Below are 14,761 nucleotides of genomic sequence, written 5' to 3' on the forward strand. Positions count from 1 at the left end.
TGATCTCTGCATGTTCAGGCAAGTTTAACCTTGTGAAGCACAAGTCATTCTGACTGACAAGCCCAGTCATAGCCAGACGACCCACTCATAACCACTCTTTCATGACTAAGAGAGAACCAGTTTAAATTGGAACAGATCCCCGCTACTCCAACTAGTTCTAACTAGCTGGAGCAGAATAGAAGACAGCAGTAAACCTTAGTCTGGAGAAGAGAAGACTGAGGGGGGATTTAATAGCAGCTTTCAACTACCTGAAGGGGGGTCACAAGGAGGATGAAGTTAGACTGTTCTCCATGGTGGAAGATGAGAGAACAAGGGTCAACAGTCTTAAGCTGTAGTAAGGGAAGTTTAGGTTAGATATTAAGAAAGTTTCTCACTAGGAGGGTAGTAAAGCAAGCTACCCAGAGAGATTGTGGAATCTCCATCCTCGGGGGTTTAAGGCCTGGCAGACAAAGCTTTGGCTGGGATGATCTAGTTGGGCATGGTCCTGCTTTGAGTAGGGAGCCGGACTAGACCTCCTGAGGTCCCTTTGACTACTATGATTTAAAAATAAAGTGGATGTTGAGCTAGCTGCAGTATCAATGTCACTGTATGGGTGCTGCTATTCATGTATGATTATATGGTTAGAGTAAATGAGTATTGACTAATACGGTCTTAGTTCAAAAGCTGAAAGATGTTCTATATTTCCCCCCATACACTTTCACTTTATTCTCCCCCACATTACATGTCCCCTTCTAGGTCAACACTGACCTTCTCCATGCTCATTTTTTCTGGCATCACAATGATGCAGCGGTAGCCTTTCACAGCAGCAGCCAGGGCCAGCCCAATACCTAGAAACAGACAAATACATACAGAGTATGTTATGAGGGATTCCACATATCTCCATTTTAAAGAGGAAAATTCTCAGACTGACAGGGATGTTATTGCAGCGGCCAAAAGGGTAACCAGATCTTGAAGGTACTCAGAGAACTGGATTTTTGCACTGTTGGCATGTACTGACTCACTTCTGACCAAAGTCAGAAGCAAGCTAAGCAAATTTTAAGTAAATCTAAGTTTCCTGGACAGTTTTCTCAAAACCACTCTGGTACTGCACCCCATTGCTCAGAGTAAGCATGGATGTGAACAGGAATTCATGGATTTTAAGGGCAGACGGACCATTGCAATCATCTAGTCCAGTGGTGCCCAAGCTTTTTCCCCGTAGGCCAGATGGGAGGTGCTAGGTCCATCTGCAGGTTGCATCTGGCCAGTGGACCCGATCCAATAAGCACAGCCAGTGAGGTGGGGACCAGATCTGGCCATGAGGTGAGAGGGATGCACAGCCCAACCCTAATCCATTTGCCTGGGGGATTAGTGGGGAGTGGGCCGGTTCTAATCTGGATGCATGGGAGGGAGAGAGGAAGGGCAAAGCATCCAGGCCCCAGTGCAGACATGAGGGGAGGTAGTGGGGAGATGGAGGTGTGAGCAGCTCAGCCCAATGTGGATGTGTGGGTGGCAGGCCTGGCCCTGATTCTGCTGTGCAACAGTGGCCCAGGCAGAGTGGATCCAGCCACACAGAGCTTCTACCACTCCCCTGCTGCCAAATTTTCCAACATGTAGGGAACTCCATGGGCTGCATGCCATGGCTCTGTGGGCCAGATAGGACACATGGGCAAGAGGTTGAGCACCTCTGTCTAGTCTGACCTTTTGAATAACAAAAGGCTGAGCTCATCAAATTTTTGTCAAGCCTTGGGTTGAACTGTAACTTTTAGGAAGACGTCTACAAGTACTGAACAATTTACTGCATCTCTGGATAACTTGTGCCAGTAGTTGATTACACCCCCCCTGTTAAACACTGTACCACATTCCTAGTCTGAATTAATCTAGCTTCAAGCTCTGACTGGTGGCTTTCATCATGGGGTTTTCTGCTCGGAATCTCTTCCCCACTTATACTCTTATAGATTCTGACCCAATCTCCACTTAGTTTTCTCTGGGATCAACTAAATACATTGATCCTAACAACAGACAGCTTTTTCAGGCTCTCATTATAGGGCATTATTGCCAGATCTCAAATAATTCCTTTAATGATACTCTAAACCAGGAGCATTAAACTCATCTGGCCCTGTGGATCAGATCTGAGGGACCACACATTCCAAATGAGGGCTCAAGCTGCAAAGGAGAAGGGATGCATGGAAGGAGAGAAACCCATCCCCATTGCTAAAGTGACTGGTTTAGTAGCTATGGGAAGAGATACGGGGAGAAAAGCACTTCCCTGTAATGCCTGCCTGATTGCCTTCATTACCTTTAATGAAACAAGGCACTTTTCAAGAAGTCCTTTACCCTGTACCTTCTGCACCAAAGATCTTGTGGCAGGAAGGACTACTTGATTAGGAGACCTCACCCTATAAAAGAGCAGGCCATTACTTAAAGCCTGCAGTGTCACCACATGTGAGGAGATGTGGGAGATGCAGAATACAGATTCAGACTCCTACACCTCACATATGACTCAGGCCTCTGGCAGATGTTACACTTACAATGCAATCAGTCTGTTAATCATGCCTTAAATTGTAACCCAACCACATGTTCAGGGCATTAATGGCACCACAAAAATGGAAACCAGCTGCAAAATCTGTACACATTTTTTGTGTAATGGTTTTGTGGCTGGCGTCCATCATGTCTTAAATTGAACGTATGGCAAGGTCAGGACTGCACCAGAATCTCCAACCAGTCTTGGTGGGGTTCCTCCCACCTGACAATGAGCTGATTGTTGGCAGGTTCTAGGATCACATGGGCCGGTTTCAGCCCTGGGGCAGTCACTATCCAGCTGATCATCAGGCACCCAGCTTTCTACTTGCTGGTGCAGGTGGAGCCTGGGATCATGAAGGAAGACTGGACGGTCACCTGACCCCAGATGTCTTTCCTGCTTATGCAGGGGGCTGGACTCAATGATCCTTTGGGGTCCCTTCCAGTCCTATGATTTTATGATTCTATGATCTCTGGGTCTGATAGCACTAGCAAGTAGGGTGCAACTGGGATTTAATCCCCAATTCCAAAATCATACATTGGCCTTTAAATGAATGTGTGCCAGCAGCCGCAGGCTGCAGTTGCAGATCTGGAAGAGTTAGTGGCAGAAGCAGAGTGCTGCCAAGATTCAGTATTTTCTATTATGATGCTGTTTCCATGTGTCAGAGGCTCTACCCTTCATACTACTTTTCTTCCTCCTTTCCAGAGCTCTTTCCTACCTATGCTTTAGAGCTGAATGTAATTAAATGTGGCCCAAGATACCAACTGCATTTGCAAGCTGAGCAGGAGCCACCTGTATCAGCTCTCCAAAGGGGCACCTCTGTGCTACAAGAACTGATTCTGACAATTCAACAGGCAATGCTCAGTTCCCAGCCAGCTCCTCAGAAGAGTGCTCTGTACTGCTGGAAGTGCTGCCATTGAGACAGGAGCCCTTGGTTAGGAATCACACTCTACTCTTCTCAAGAGGAAACATGCTGTTCTGGGCTATTTCTGATGCAGTAGCAACTGGAAGCCCTTGTAATGAATTAGGGCCCCCATCCATCCTAAGTCTTGCTGTCTCTCTCTGCCATATCCCTTGGGTACAGGATTATTCATTTCCTGTCCTCAGCTATTGGGCAGGGTCACAATTACAGAAGCTACTATAGAGAGGAACGAACTAGCGATCTTCATACTTCGGGACAGAAGTGGAAAATGAATTGCAGACTGTACCCATCAAACGCTCTTCCCTCAATCACTGAATAACTTAGGAGTTTGGAGGGAGGGGTGGGAATTACACCTTCCTATCAGACATCCACCACTGGCCACTGTCTGAACAAGATATTGGACTACTGATTTACTCATTCAGACAAAGGAGTAGGAGGGATGACCTTTAGGATAGGGACATTGGATAAGGGATGACCTTTAGAATAGGGACACTGCAGGGACATTGGATAAGGGATGACCTTTAGGATAGGGACACTGCAGGAGACCTGGTTCAGCTCCTAGTTCAGCCACAGACTCCCTATATGGCCCTGGGAACTTGATCTGCTCCACAGGTAAGTACATGGCAGGGTGTGGAAAGGACAAACATCCATTAATAATGGTGATACAGGCTATACGATTTACCAGACAGACAGGCAATGAAACTCCTATATATGTAGAAATTGTCCCTACAAAATCTTAACCAGCTGCTTCCCAGGCACTTAGAGGAACACCACAGTATTGTATTTCTACCCCATCTGACCTTGAGTAGGGAACACAACCACTGTGATGTTGTCCCATCCTACCAAGAGAAGATTTTTTTTAGTCCTTTGAGTGACCAGACCTCTATAATCAGATACCTCTCCTGCTTGTGCTATGGAAGGCATCAGACTGTTTCCCCAACATTACTTCGTGGTCTCTGGAACCTGCAAATTCCTACCTGTGTTTCCTGATGTTGGCTCAATGATAGTGTCCCCAGGCTTCAAAATCCCAGCTCTCTCTGCATCTTCCACCATCCGCAGGCTGATTCGGTCCTTCACACTCCCCCCAGCATTGAAGAACTCACACTTTGCCACTGAGAACAGACATATCAAACAGATTTCTTTATTCTTTTTGAAAGAAACAAACGACAAACATTCACCAGTAGCATTACAAACAGCCTTCTTGGCTTCAAAAGGGCTGCAGCCAAAATGGCTTCTGCCTCAGTTTTAAATTCCTCCCTAGCCCAGACAAAGCACCTCTGGTGTTCTTGGCCAACTTGTAATAAAAATATTAGTATTTTTTTGTTAGTCACAGGAATTAGAAGCCCCGCACTGCATCTCTTTCATCATAACCAATCACTACCTTCCTTTGTTGGCTTGTCTCTGCTTGTTGCAGTGAGGCAGAGGATCAAAAAGGATTAGGAGCCCAGATGCAGGTGAAATCTAGTGAGGAGGAGTACGGAAATATGCTGCCATTGTATTTAATCTAGACAGTATTTTAAAAGACTGTTCCTTCATCAATGAAGAATTGTCCCCTATTGCACTTTTTCATCAGGTAGGAGCCTGCCCTAACAGTTGGGAGGTTTCTTAAAATGTTCTGCCTGCCTCATTTCATTTCTTCTAGTTCTCACACCTGGGACAATAGTGAATAGAAACTCTCAGGTCTCTACGATTATTGACTTTTAAACTGTACCCATGTAGCAGTCACTGTTTAGCCAGGTTATACCAATGACATCTGTTCATTTCAAGCTTTCCTTAAAAAGTCAGTTCTCCCAGCCCTTTTAACATTTCTTGTTTCCCTTTGACTTAAAACCCTGGACCTCCCCCTGGCTAAGCTCATGGCAACCACGAATATTAAAGTGGGTTAACAGGTTCATTTAAAATGTGGGGGGAGGAGGGTGCTGTTTAATTAAAGTACACATTTTGTACAATAATTTCCATGCTTGATGGAGTTTGGGTGAGTTTTTTAACTTTTTATTTTTGTCAGTTTTTCAGAAGAACAACAACAGCTACCTCTAGCAAATGCTGTTATGTGGGATTACCCGCAGACTTAACAGTTGTATCTGCAGCCTGTACTCACAGAGCTCACACTTTAGTCCAAACTGCTTTCCAACCTTGTTGATCCGCACCATGGGCGTATCACCAATTTTCTCCAGGATACTCGGCAGGATGTTTGGCGTTTTTGACCTAACACACACACACAAGCATGATTCTTGACAATGACAACAAGCAGGTCATACAACAGCACTAGGCTCAATTCACTCCTTTCACTACTTCATTGTTTTCAATGTACTTTTTAAAACCTATTAAAGTTTAGAAAAGCCAGAAAACCCCTGATCCAGAACTTGTGCAATAATTGGCCATCAGCCAGGTGTCATGGATAGACTAAAATATGTTGCATTTACTCAAGCATCAGATAGTTTGGCATCATCATTACAAAGCACTTCACCAAATGAATGAATGAATAAACAATTTAAATTATTTACCCGATTACAATAACTGCTTCACCAGGTTACTTAAAATGAGTTCATTTTGGTTCAGCTTCTCTGAACAAGAGCTTGACAGTAACTGAGTGATTACAGATTGTTGTGAATATGTTTAAAAGAATAGAAAGAGGTCTAATTTATTAAAGTTGGTTAAGAACAGAGTTTTCCAGCTTGGAAGAAACAGGTCCTAGTTTTAAGAATATTTTACTTAAAGACTATTTCACTCTAGAGTGGTCACTGAAGGAAGAGCATAAATAGTACCCAATGAAATGGCCAGAAAACTAGCCTCCCACCTCACAGGGAAGCATCTTAACTACCAATTTGAGGAGTTATGCTCACTTTTGCTCCCTCTTTCTGACTCAGTGAATCTTGAACATTTTTCTGTGCAGTGACACATCTTTACCACGGTGCATGGCAAGTGTCCCCACCTAGATTAGCCTGTAGCCTGATGGTTGCAGCCCTTTTGGGAGATGGAGTTCGGGGAGAGATGCAAATTGGAAGCATCTCAAGCTGAGGAGGTATTTAATCACAGGTCTCCCATCTCCCTGGCAAGTGGTATAGCTACCTCACCACCAACACCATCCCTTTGTCCTCTTGTAGTGCTTTTAAAATAAAGCAGCTGCAACTGTATTTTTTAGAGAGCCCCCATCCTGTCAGATGTGCACTGACACTGCCTAAGACTGGGTCCCTCAGGCTGGACACTTAGGGCATCTTTACACATATCTGGGGGGGGTGGGTGCTTTAATTAAAGTGGCCCTTGGAGTTGTTCTAATTAAAGTGCCCACAGTGTGTCATGTATTCAGTGTCCTGTGCTTCAAAATGGCAGTGGGGGTGCTTTAAATAAAGCTCTTCAACAAGCTTTAATGCACCCCAGATGCCATTTTGAAGCACAGGGATGCTGAATACATGACACACAAAAGCTGCCAAAGCATACTAATTAGCACACTCCAGCAGACTTGAGTCTGCTCTGACACGCTGTAATTACAGCATGTCAGAGCAGCATCCCTGCATGTCTATAGGAGCCCTTAGTTCCTGGATCCTGACCATGCTTAGATATTAGATAGGTACCAAGTGATTGAGACTTGACCAGTTCTGGGTCTACGCAGGTACACACTGAGAGAACATTAAGGCAATAATTTAAGATGCTCAGTGAGTTCAGGTGCACCGGTTGGGTGGCAGCTGAGCAGGAGTTTTATGGATCATGATGTTGGAGTTGTCTATATTCTCCTTAAATCCTGCTCAAGCAGGGCACCCAAGTTCTTAACTACATCTAGCCTCAGATTCCTGGTCATCTTATTAATGTTCTGCCTGCAATTTCTTTCAAGCTAGCGATGTGTAGGTTAGAGGAAAGGGAATGTGTAATCATGACAGAATGAAGGAGCTAGGAAGAGAAACAACATATACACTTTAAAGGCACAAGAACTGGGTCACAGCAGGATCACCCACTGTAGGCATCATCTTACTCAGCAACAGTGTTCACTAGAACGATCCCTGTCCTCCTGAACAGCTACTTGCTTAAATCAAAGAAAATTCAGAGTTTGGGAAACAGAGAGTGAAGTCCTGACTTCACTGATGACCCATTGGGAGTTTGCTACTAGTTTCAGCAATGCCAGGATTTCACCCAGAGCATCTGCACCAGCATAAATTATTTCAAAAAACACTAATTAACTAAACTGATGCAAACCCATCCCATAACACAAACTAAGTTAAAATTGTTATCACTTTGGTTTGAACTGGCCAATTAAAGCTATTTTTAGTTAAGCCTATGAAATTCTTGGAGGGCACCAGCTCCTGCTTAACAAAGCAGACAGAGCAGAAACAGCGGTATTACTTACAAAGTTGAATGATAATGAGGGGATTCTGAAAGGGGTTTCCCCAGTTTCCAGGTACACTTGCTAGGTGTATCAGGTCGGATCCACTTCCTTTCTTTCTCCCCAGTGTTACAGGGCTCCTTCTCCAGTCCTCCATTCTGCACACAATTGGCAGACAAGTGAGGGCAAGAATTTGTGTCCATCTCAGGTTCGGGAGGGACAGGAGGCATCGGATCCTTCAAAGAGAAAAAAGAGCCTGCCATTACTCATCCTTACCAAAAGCTATTTGCTGGTCAACAGCAAATATCATTCAAGTCCACAACAGTGTCAAATCATTGGTGTTCCTGCTGCTGTCACTATTATTATTACACAGCCCTACACACTGGCATTTCTTCTTCTTTTGCAGCTTAGCTAACCCTTGCCTGGAATTTCACCCTGTAGATTATGTAATACTAACATGATACATATGGCAGACTACTTAATTCAGTCATTGGCACTAAATCCCAATGGGATACATAAAGTGATATATTATTATAGAAGCAACCCTATATGATGGTGGTGCCAAGTTACACTACGTCCTGCTACTGTCTTGCCAACATTAAGCAAAATAAAACGTATGCTTCCTGGAACCTGTAGATCTCCTTAGATGCACCATGGATTTATAAAGTGGCATGATGATACTTTTAGTTTTGTTTACAATTTCCTTCTTAATAATCCCTAATATTGTTTGCCTTTCTGATGACTGCTGAACACTGAGCTGATGTTTTTAGTAAGCTATCCACAGTGACTCCCAGATCTCTTTCCTGGATGGCAATAGCTAATGTAGAACCCAACACAATGTAGTTTGGGTTATTTTGGGGTTATTTTTGCCCAGGTGCATCACTTCACACTTATCTACACTGAATTTCATCTAACATTTAATTGTCCATTTGCTCAATCATGCTTAGTTCCTCACAGTCCACACCGGTTTTTACCACTTTGAATAATTTTGTTTCATTGGCAAATAGAGCCACCTCACTATTCATCCCCTTTTCCAGATCAATTCTGAAAATGTTAAACAGACCTGTTCCCAACACAGATCCCTGGGGGACCCTGCTGTTTACTTCTTTCCATGCTGAAAACTGATCATTTATACTCAATTTTTACTTTCTTTGAGCCAATCTCTAATCCATGAGTCGACATTCCCTGTAATCCCCAACTACCTAATTTAGGTATCAGCCTCTGATAGCGGACCTTTTTTGGAAGTCCAAATATAATATATCAACTGGATTGCCCTGATCCACCTGCTTATGGACACCCTTAGAGAACTCTAGTAAATTGGTGAGGTATGATTTCCCTTTGACAAAGCCATGTTATGTTCTCTAGCAAGTCATGTTCATCCATGTGCTGAACAATTCTATTTTTTATTTTTGTTTTTACCAGTTTTCTAAAAGCAGAAGTTAGGTTCACTGGCTTGTAATTCCCTGCAACCCCACTAGAGCCTTTGTTTAAACTGGCAACCCTCCAGTCCTCTGGTACTGTTTTTAGTGATAGGTTATATTGGAACAATTTTTGAACTAAGTTCCTTCAGAACCCTAGGATGAATGCCATCAAGTCCTGGTGATTTTCTACTCTTTAGTTTATCAGTTCCTCTGCAACCTCATCTATTGAAACCTCAATCTGGGTCAGCAATACTAACTTGTCCTTAGCATCTTCCACAATGAACACAGATGCAAAGAATGCATTTAGTTTCTCAGAAATAGCTCAGTCATCCTTTAGTGCCCCTTTTACATCCTGAACATCTAATGGCCCAGCTGACTCCTCTGGCTTTGGTTTCTAATGTACTTAAAGATTTTTTTATTGTCACCTTTTGTGTCTCTACCAAGTTTCTCCTCAAATTCTCTCAGCTTGTCTTATTCCAGTTTTACATTTGATTTGCCAGTTTGTGGTCCCCCCATTAGGATTTAACTTCAACTTCTTGAAAAAAGCATGTTTTCTGCTTATTACTTCTACAACTCTGCCATTAAACCATGCTGGCTTTCTTTTGCTCCACTTTCCATCTGTTGTTTTTTTTTTATTTGCAGTAAGCCTTTGCTCGGTACATCCAGTATGGTGTCCGTAAGCAGTTGCCACACTGCTTGCAAGTTCCTCACCTCCTTAGGGGCCCTTTTTAACTTCTCACTTCCTCATTTTGGTGAAGTGTCCCTTTTTAAAGTCACAGATGACTGTGGTAGGTTTTCTTCTCATCTCCCCTCCTACATGGACCCAATTGCATTGTGGTCACTGTTGCTGAGCAGCTCAGTAACGTTTTGCACCAAATCCTGAGCATTGCTTAGAACTAGGTCAAAAATGGCCTTTTCTCTTATACATTCCAGCTCTAGCAGTTCTTTATAACATCAAGAAATTTGGTCTCTGTATCCTGACTTGACATTATATTGCCTCAGTCTATTTATGGCTGGTGGAAGTTCCCCATTATTGCTCTGTTTTCTGCTGTTGCAGCCTCTCTCATCTCCCTTAGCATTTCTTGCTCATTACTGCTATCCCAGTCTGGGGGTCAATAGTATGTTTCTAGATGTACTTTTTTCTATTTAAACTCAGGATTTCTATCCACAAAGATTGTATGATACCTCTCTTACGAGCTGAAAAATCTACCCTATTTGATTTTATGCAGTCTTTGATGTAAAGTGCAACTCCTTTGATGTGAAGTATGACCTACTCCATCATAGCTATATAATTTGTATCCTGGTATTAAAACATCCCATGGATTTTCCTCATTCCACCATGTTTCAGAGATACCTATTATGCCAATATCATTATTTACTGCTAAGAATTTGAGTTCCCCCACCTTTGATCTTAGACATCTAGCATTGATATAAAAGCATGTTAACCACTGCATATTAACCAATTACTTCCAATGTCTGGTCAGTGCAATGGCAGGACAGCAATCTCATCTCCTTTGCTTCTACCTATGGCATATTGCAAGGGATTCTTGGTTTGTGCCAGGCGGTAGAGTTGGATATTTGAGCGGTCAGTAAAAACTTTATCAATTAACTGGTCAAATAATGTGTTAAAACAGTAAAGAGAAAGACTTGAATCTTCACTAGGTTAGATACTTAGGCTGTTACAAAAATCAAATTAGTTGTTATTTAAGAAATAATTAAACTGAATTCTAAAAAAATGAAATGAATTATTATAGCTTAGAATGTCAGGCAAGTACAATTCTGAATGGCATTCAATAACGAACAGCTCTCTTCTTTGGCTCTTACTCTGGACACCCAGGGTCAGCTCAAACAATTATAAAATTAAAAAAGAAAACAAATTAAAGCACATATAACAACTATAATACACCAAATCCAGTTTTTAAATGTAGGTAAGCTAAGTAGGCAACAAGCCAACTCTTCAAGCATCTTGCTGTTTGAATCTTCCTGTTTCTGTTTGGAGATTAATGCAGGCACAGCCGATGACAAGTAGGAGAAACATTTCTATGCTGCTGGTTTGGGTTTTTCCTTCAGCACAGAGTAGCTCTTGTAGCACCACATGGCTTAAAATGGGGGCAGGGTAGTAGCATAATTAGGGGTGGGTGAACAAGGTGCCAGCTAAGGAGGGTTGCCAGAATTGTGCCCCAGCACTCCAGGAAAAAAAAAAAAAAAAAAAGGCTCTTGCATGGACACTGCACTGCTACTGTAACAGCAATTGTTGGGGTGGGCAGACTATGATGTGGCTGCAGCAGCTGGGGGCTGTTTGAGTCTCTGGCTTAGGCAAGTCTCCCGAGTTTCCTCTCCACACCCACCATCTCTTCTCCCAGCTCTCAGAACACCTCCCTGAGGATCTCCACCCACACTTCCCTGCCCATGTCTCCACGGTCATCTCCCCGCTCCCCTGCAGGACTTGCCTGGACTGCATGGGCGACTGACTGGTGCCTCCTCGCTCTGGGGGGGCACCAGCTGCTGATCACCAATGGGGGAGGTCCCTCAGTGGCCGATCACTGACCTGGGGGGGGGGGGGTCCAGCAGGGGTCAATAGCTGCCACCAGCAAAAAGGCAGGCACTTATTGTGGGGGAGGAGAAGCAGCACCCACCAGTGCTCCCCATGCTGGAGTGCAAACCTTGCTCATTACACCTTTGAGAAGGTGGGAGAGGGAGAGGAAAAGGCTGAAAAAACTCAGGAAAGAAGAACAAGGTGGGGAGAGGTACCTGCTCCTAAATGGGATGTGTTTGTATCTCTTGACTCTTGTCCCTGATGAAATGGAATAAAAACTGATCAACTGACAGGATGGTCGGGACAAGTGTTTACAATGGGACTGTCCCAGCAAAAGCAGAAGCTCTGGTCACCCTATTCATGGAATATTTAACAATATTTGAGCATAAGCAAATAATAGGCAGTCAGTTGACTATATCCGATTGATCCATTGACTGGCTTGCCAACCCTACTTGGCAGGGGAAACATGATGTATCTGGGTCCATGAAGGCAGTTTTCCTTAAGCATGCTTAGAGATAACTGCTCTTCTGGCGTGGTTTAGTACCCACCAAGGTTTTGGGGCTTTAAGCCCACTTTATGGGCTTTAAGGGAGGCCATATGGCTGAGAGCAGGTGAAACTTGAGGGCATCCAAACCCCAAACCTCTGGGCTTGGGCCTGCACATAAGATGCCTGCCAAAGACCTTGGAAATATCTGAAGCCTGAGGTGGGGGTGGAGGACGTTTGCCGGCTGTAGGACCACTTATGGTTCTGGACTGACTCATGGATTTGGACTTGATTTGGCTTGGAACACAAAAAAAAAAGTCCTTAAAATCAGCCAATCAATCTTGGGAATAAGGATTTAAAGTGGCAATTTTGATAAACCCTTGGTTCAACAGTGACTGCTCAATGCAGAAGACCAGACTCAATGGCCTGAGAGACCTCCTTCAGCCTTCTGTTTGCCTCTCCCCCTGTGGGTCAGAGACTGAGACTTGTAGGGGGCAGAGCTGTGCAGCTAGCCCTGCCGGCAGTGGGAGGAGTGGGGGAACTCCTCCAGTGTAGGGCCGCTCCTAGCTGGGTAGACCCCAACTTGAGGGGAGCCCGGGGCCAGGCTGGGGGGGCTCTGCTCTCCTGCCTTTCCCCTGCTGGGCTGAAGAGGAGGCAGGATGCAGGGCTAGGGAGCAATGGCTTTGCTGCCTCAGCTCTGTGACAGCCCAAAGGCAGGGCCAGCCTAGCTCAGCTGGAGCACAGGAGTGTAGGCAGAGATTAGCCTGCCCATTAGCAAGGGAGGAGGAGAAGATAAGCTGCAAAGCATCCTGGGATGCTGGGGGACTGCATCCTAACTTCAGTTGGGAGGGAATCTGACACAGAAATCTGATAGACCAGTTTACCCTAATCTGCTTAAATCTGATACTACATCCATCCTAGTCTATCTTTAACGGTGTTCTGCCATTTTGAAGCCAGTCTACGTGCACTGAACTTCTGTTCTGTTACAACCCTGGACTGGTTTCTGACCACTTATACCAGTTTATATGCAATGCATGTCTATAGCCAAATGGTTCTTCTCAGTCTCTTCAGCAAGGTAATGAGGGAAATGGGTCTGAGCATATAGAAAATTGTTCAAAACAAATAAAAACTCACGCACAAATTCAAACCAAGCCCCTTCCTGAAGTTCTTTCACCACACCACACAGGACAGTAAACAAGGGCAGGTTCTCATGGAGGGTTTTACAGAGGTTTACCAGAGGTTTTTTTTCCACTAAATACATTTCCTGAAATACTCACTCACTGTCCAATGTCTCACTAATGAGGAATATGGGAGTCCGTTCGACAGACATGGTTAAAGCAGGTCTTTAGATGAAGTTGTGTCCAAAAAAGGCCCAATGAAATGGCTTTAAAAAATGAGAGGTAGGATTTGTTGTGGATGATCTCTTTTATTGGATTGACTGCATGGTTGGGATAGACCTGAGGAACAGACTTGAGGAAGGGTATTATGATACCTGAAAACTTACCTATGTCTATTCCAACCATGCAGTTAGTCCAATAAAAACAGATCATCCACAAACATTTTTGCCTCATGCACATTTCCTAGACTATCATGGCTACAGCATCACTTCAACACTTTAGAAAATACAGGAGTTCATTTTCTAACTGCCTTACATGGAAGTTGACATTAACACTTCCCTAGCTTGAAAGATTATGAATTGTTAAAGATTCTGTCAAAAATGATTATACATTCACTGCATTAGATGGACGTCATCGCTTGCCTTTTGCTCTGGAAGCTGTTTTCTAGAGCTGTGCTAAAACCAGAACTTCAAACTTCTTGAAATTGTTACTGGATGGAGAAATCTAAATTCTCTTTCCTTGTATGAGCTTAGTTCCATGTCAGAGCCAGTACTAGAAGGCATCGTTTTCTAGTAATGGTTAGGGTGGAGCTAAATTCTTGCAAGGGCTGATTTTGTGATAAAGCAGCTGAAAAGGCAAAATTACTCAATAACTGATCTTGTTACACACTGGAGCCACCTTGGCCCCAGGCCAGCTTAAAATTTGAACATTACTAACGCTGTTTTCATGCCTGAGGTGCCTGACTCTCATATTCCAGCTCTTTATTTTGTCTCTCAGAACAATTAGCCTCCTTGAAGGTCTGCAGCATGTTCAAGATATGTACCTCAACAATAAAACATCTGTGCTCATGAATTTGGTTCCACTGTCTCAATGAAAGCATTTTAAGTCCACATCTAGACCAAGTTCTATCCCGATTAACCCGTGAAGCCCCACTGATTTTGGTGCAGAGCAGAATTTGGTGTTTTTGAATGAAGTAGTTCAATTGTTAGACAAACTACAGATATGGATGAGGGGCAAAGCACGCTACAAAAGTGGTTACAATAGGTCTCTGGGTCAAGCTGTGCATAACAAAAAGGCCCTTTACCCAAGTTCTGTTGCATTCACCTTCTCGCTTTGCATCTTAACAAGACTGCCAAGTCATCCGCTAACATTATGTTCAAGCTTAACGGCCCTTCCCCTTTATGTCTTAGAGATTCATTTCATTTTCATTGAACTATAGCCCTTAGGTTATAGCTGCTGGTGCTATAAG

The 14,761-nt window shown here is 43.7% G+C and overlaps 1 protein-coding gene across 3 annotated transcripts in view; it reads right to left on the reverse strand.

Moving 5' to 3' along the window:
- The window catches only part of LOC149874425 (cystathionine beta-synthase-like), a 48,864-nt gene that overhangs the window by 24,890 nt on the left and 9,213 nt on the right, over positions 1-14,761 (reverse strand). For all 3 annotated transcript variants that reach the window (XM_090061496.1, XM_090061488.1, XM_090061505.1), the window contains 4 exons: positions 7,759-7,970; positions 5,518-5,624; positions 4,397-4,531; positions 748-827 (listed from right to left, as the gene is read on the reverse strand). In XM_090061496.1, the coding sequence (XP_089917622.1) occupies positions 748-827; positions 4,397-4,531; positions 5,518-5,624; positions 7,759-7,970 (534 nt within the window). The remainder of the gene's footprint in view (positions 1-747; positions 828-4,396; positions 4,532-5,517; positions 5,625-7,758; positions 7,971-14,761) is intronic.

This window comes from Crocodylus siamensis, chromosome 1 (genome assembly GCF_052110815.1).
Source record: "Crocodylus siamensis isolate JL-2025a chromosome 1, ASM5211081v1, whole genome shotgun sequence".
NCBI lineage: Eukaryota > Metazoa > Chordata > Crocodylia > Crocodylidae > Crocodylus > Crocodylus siamensis.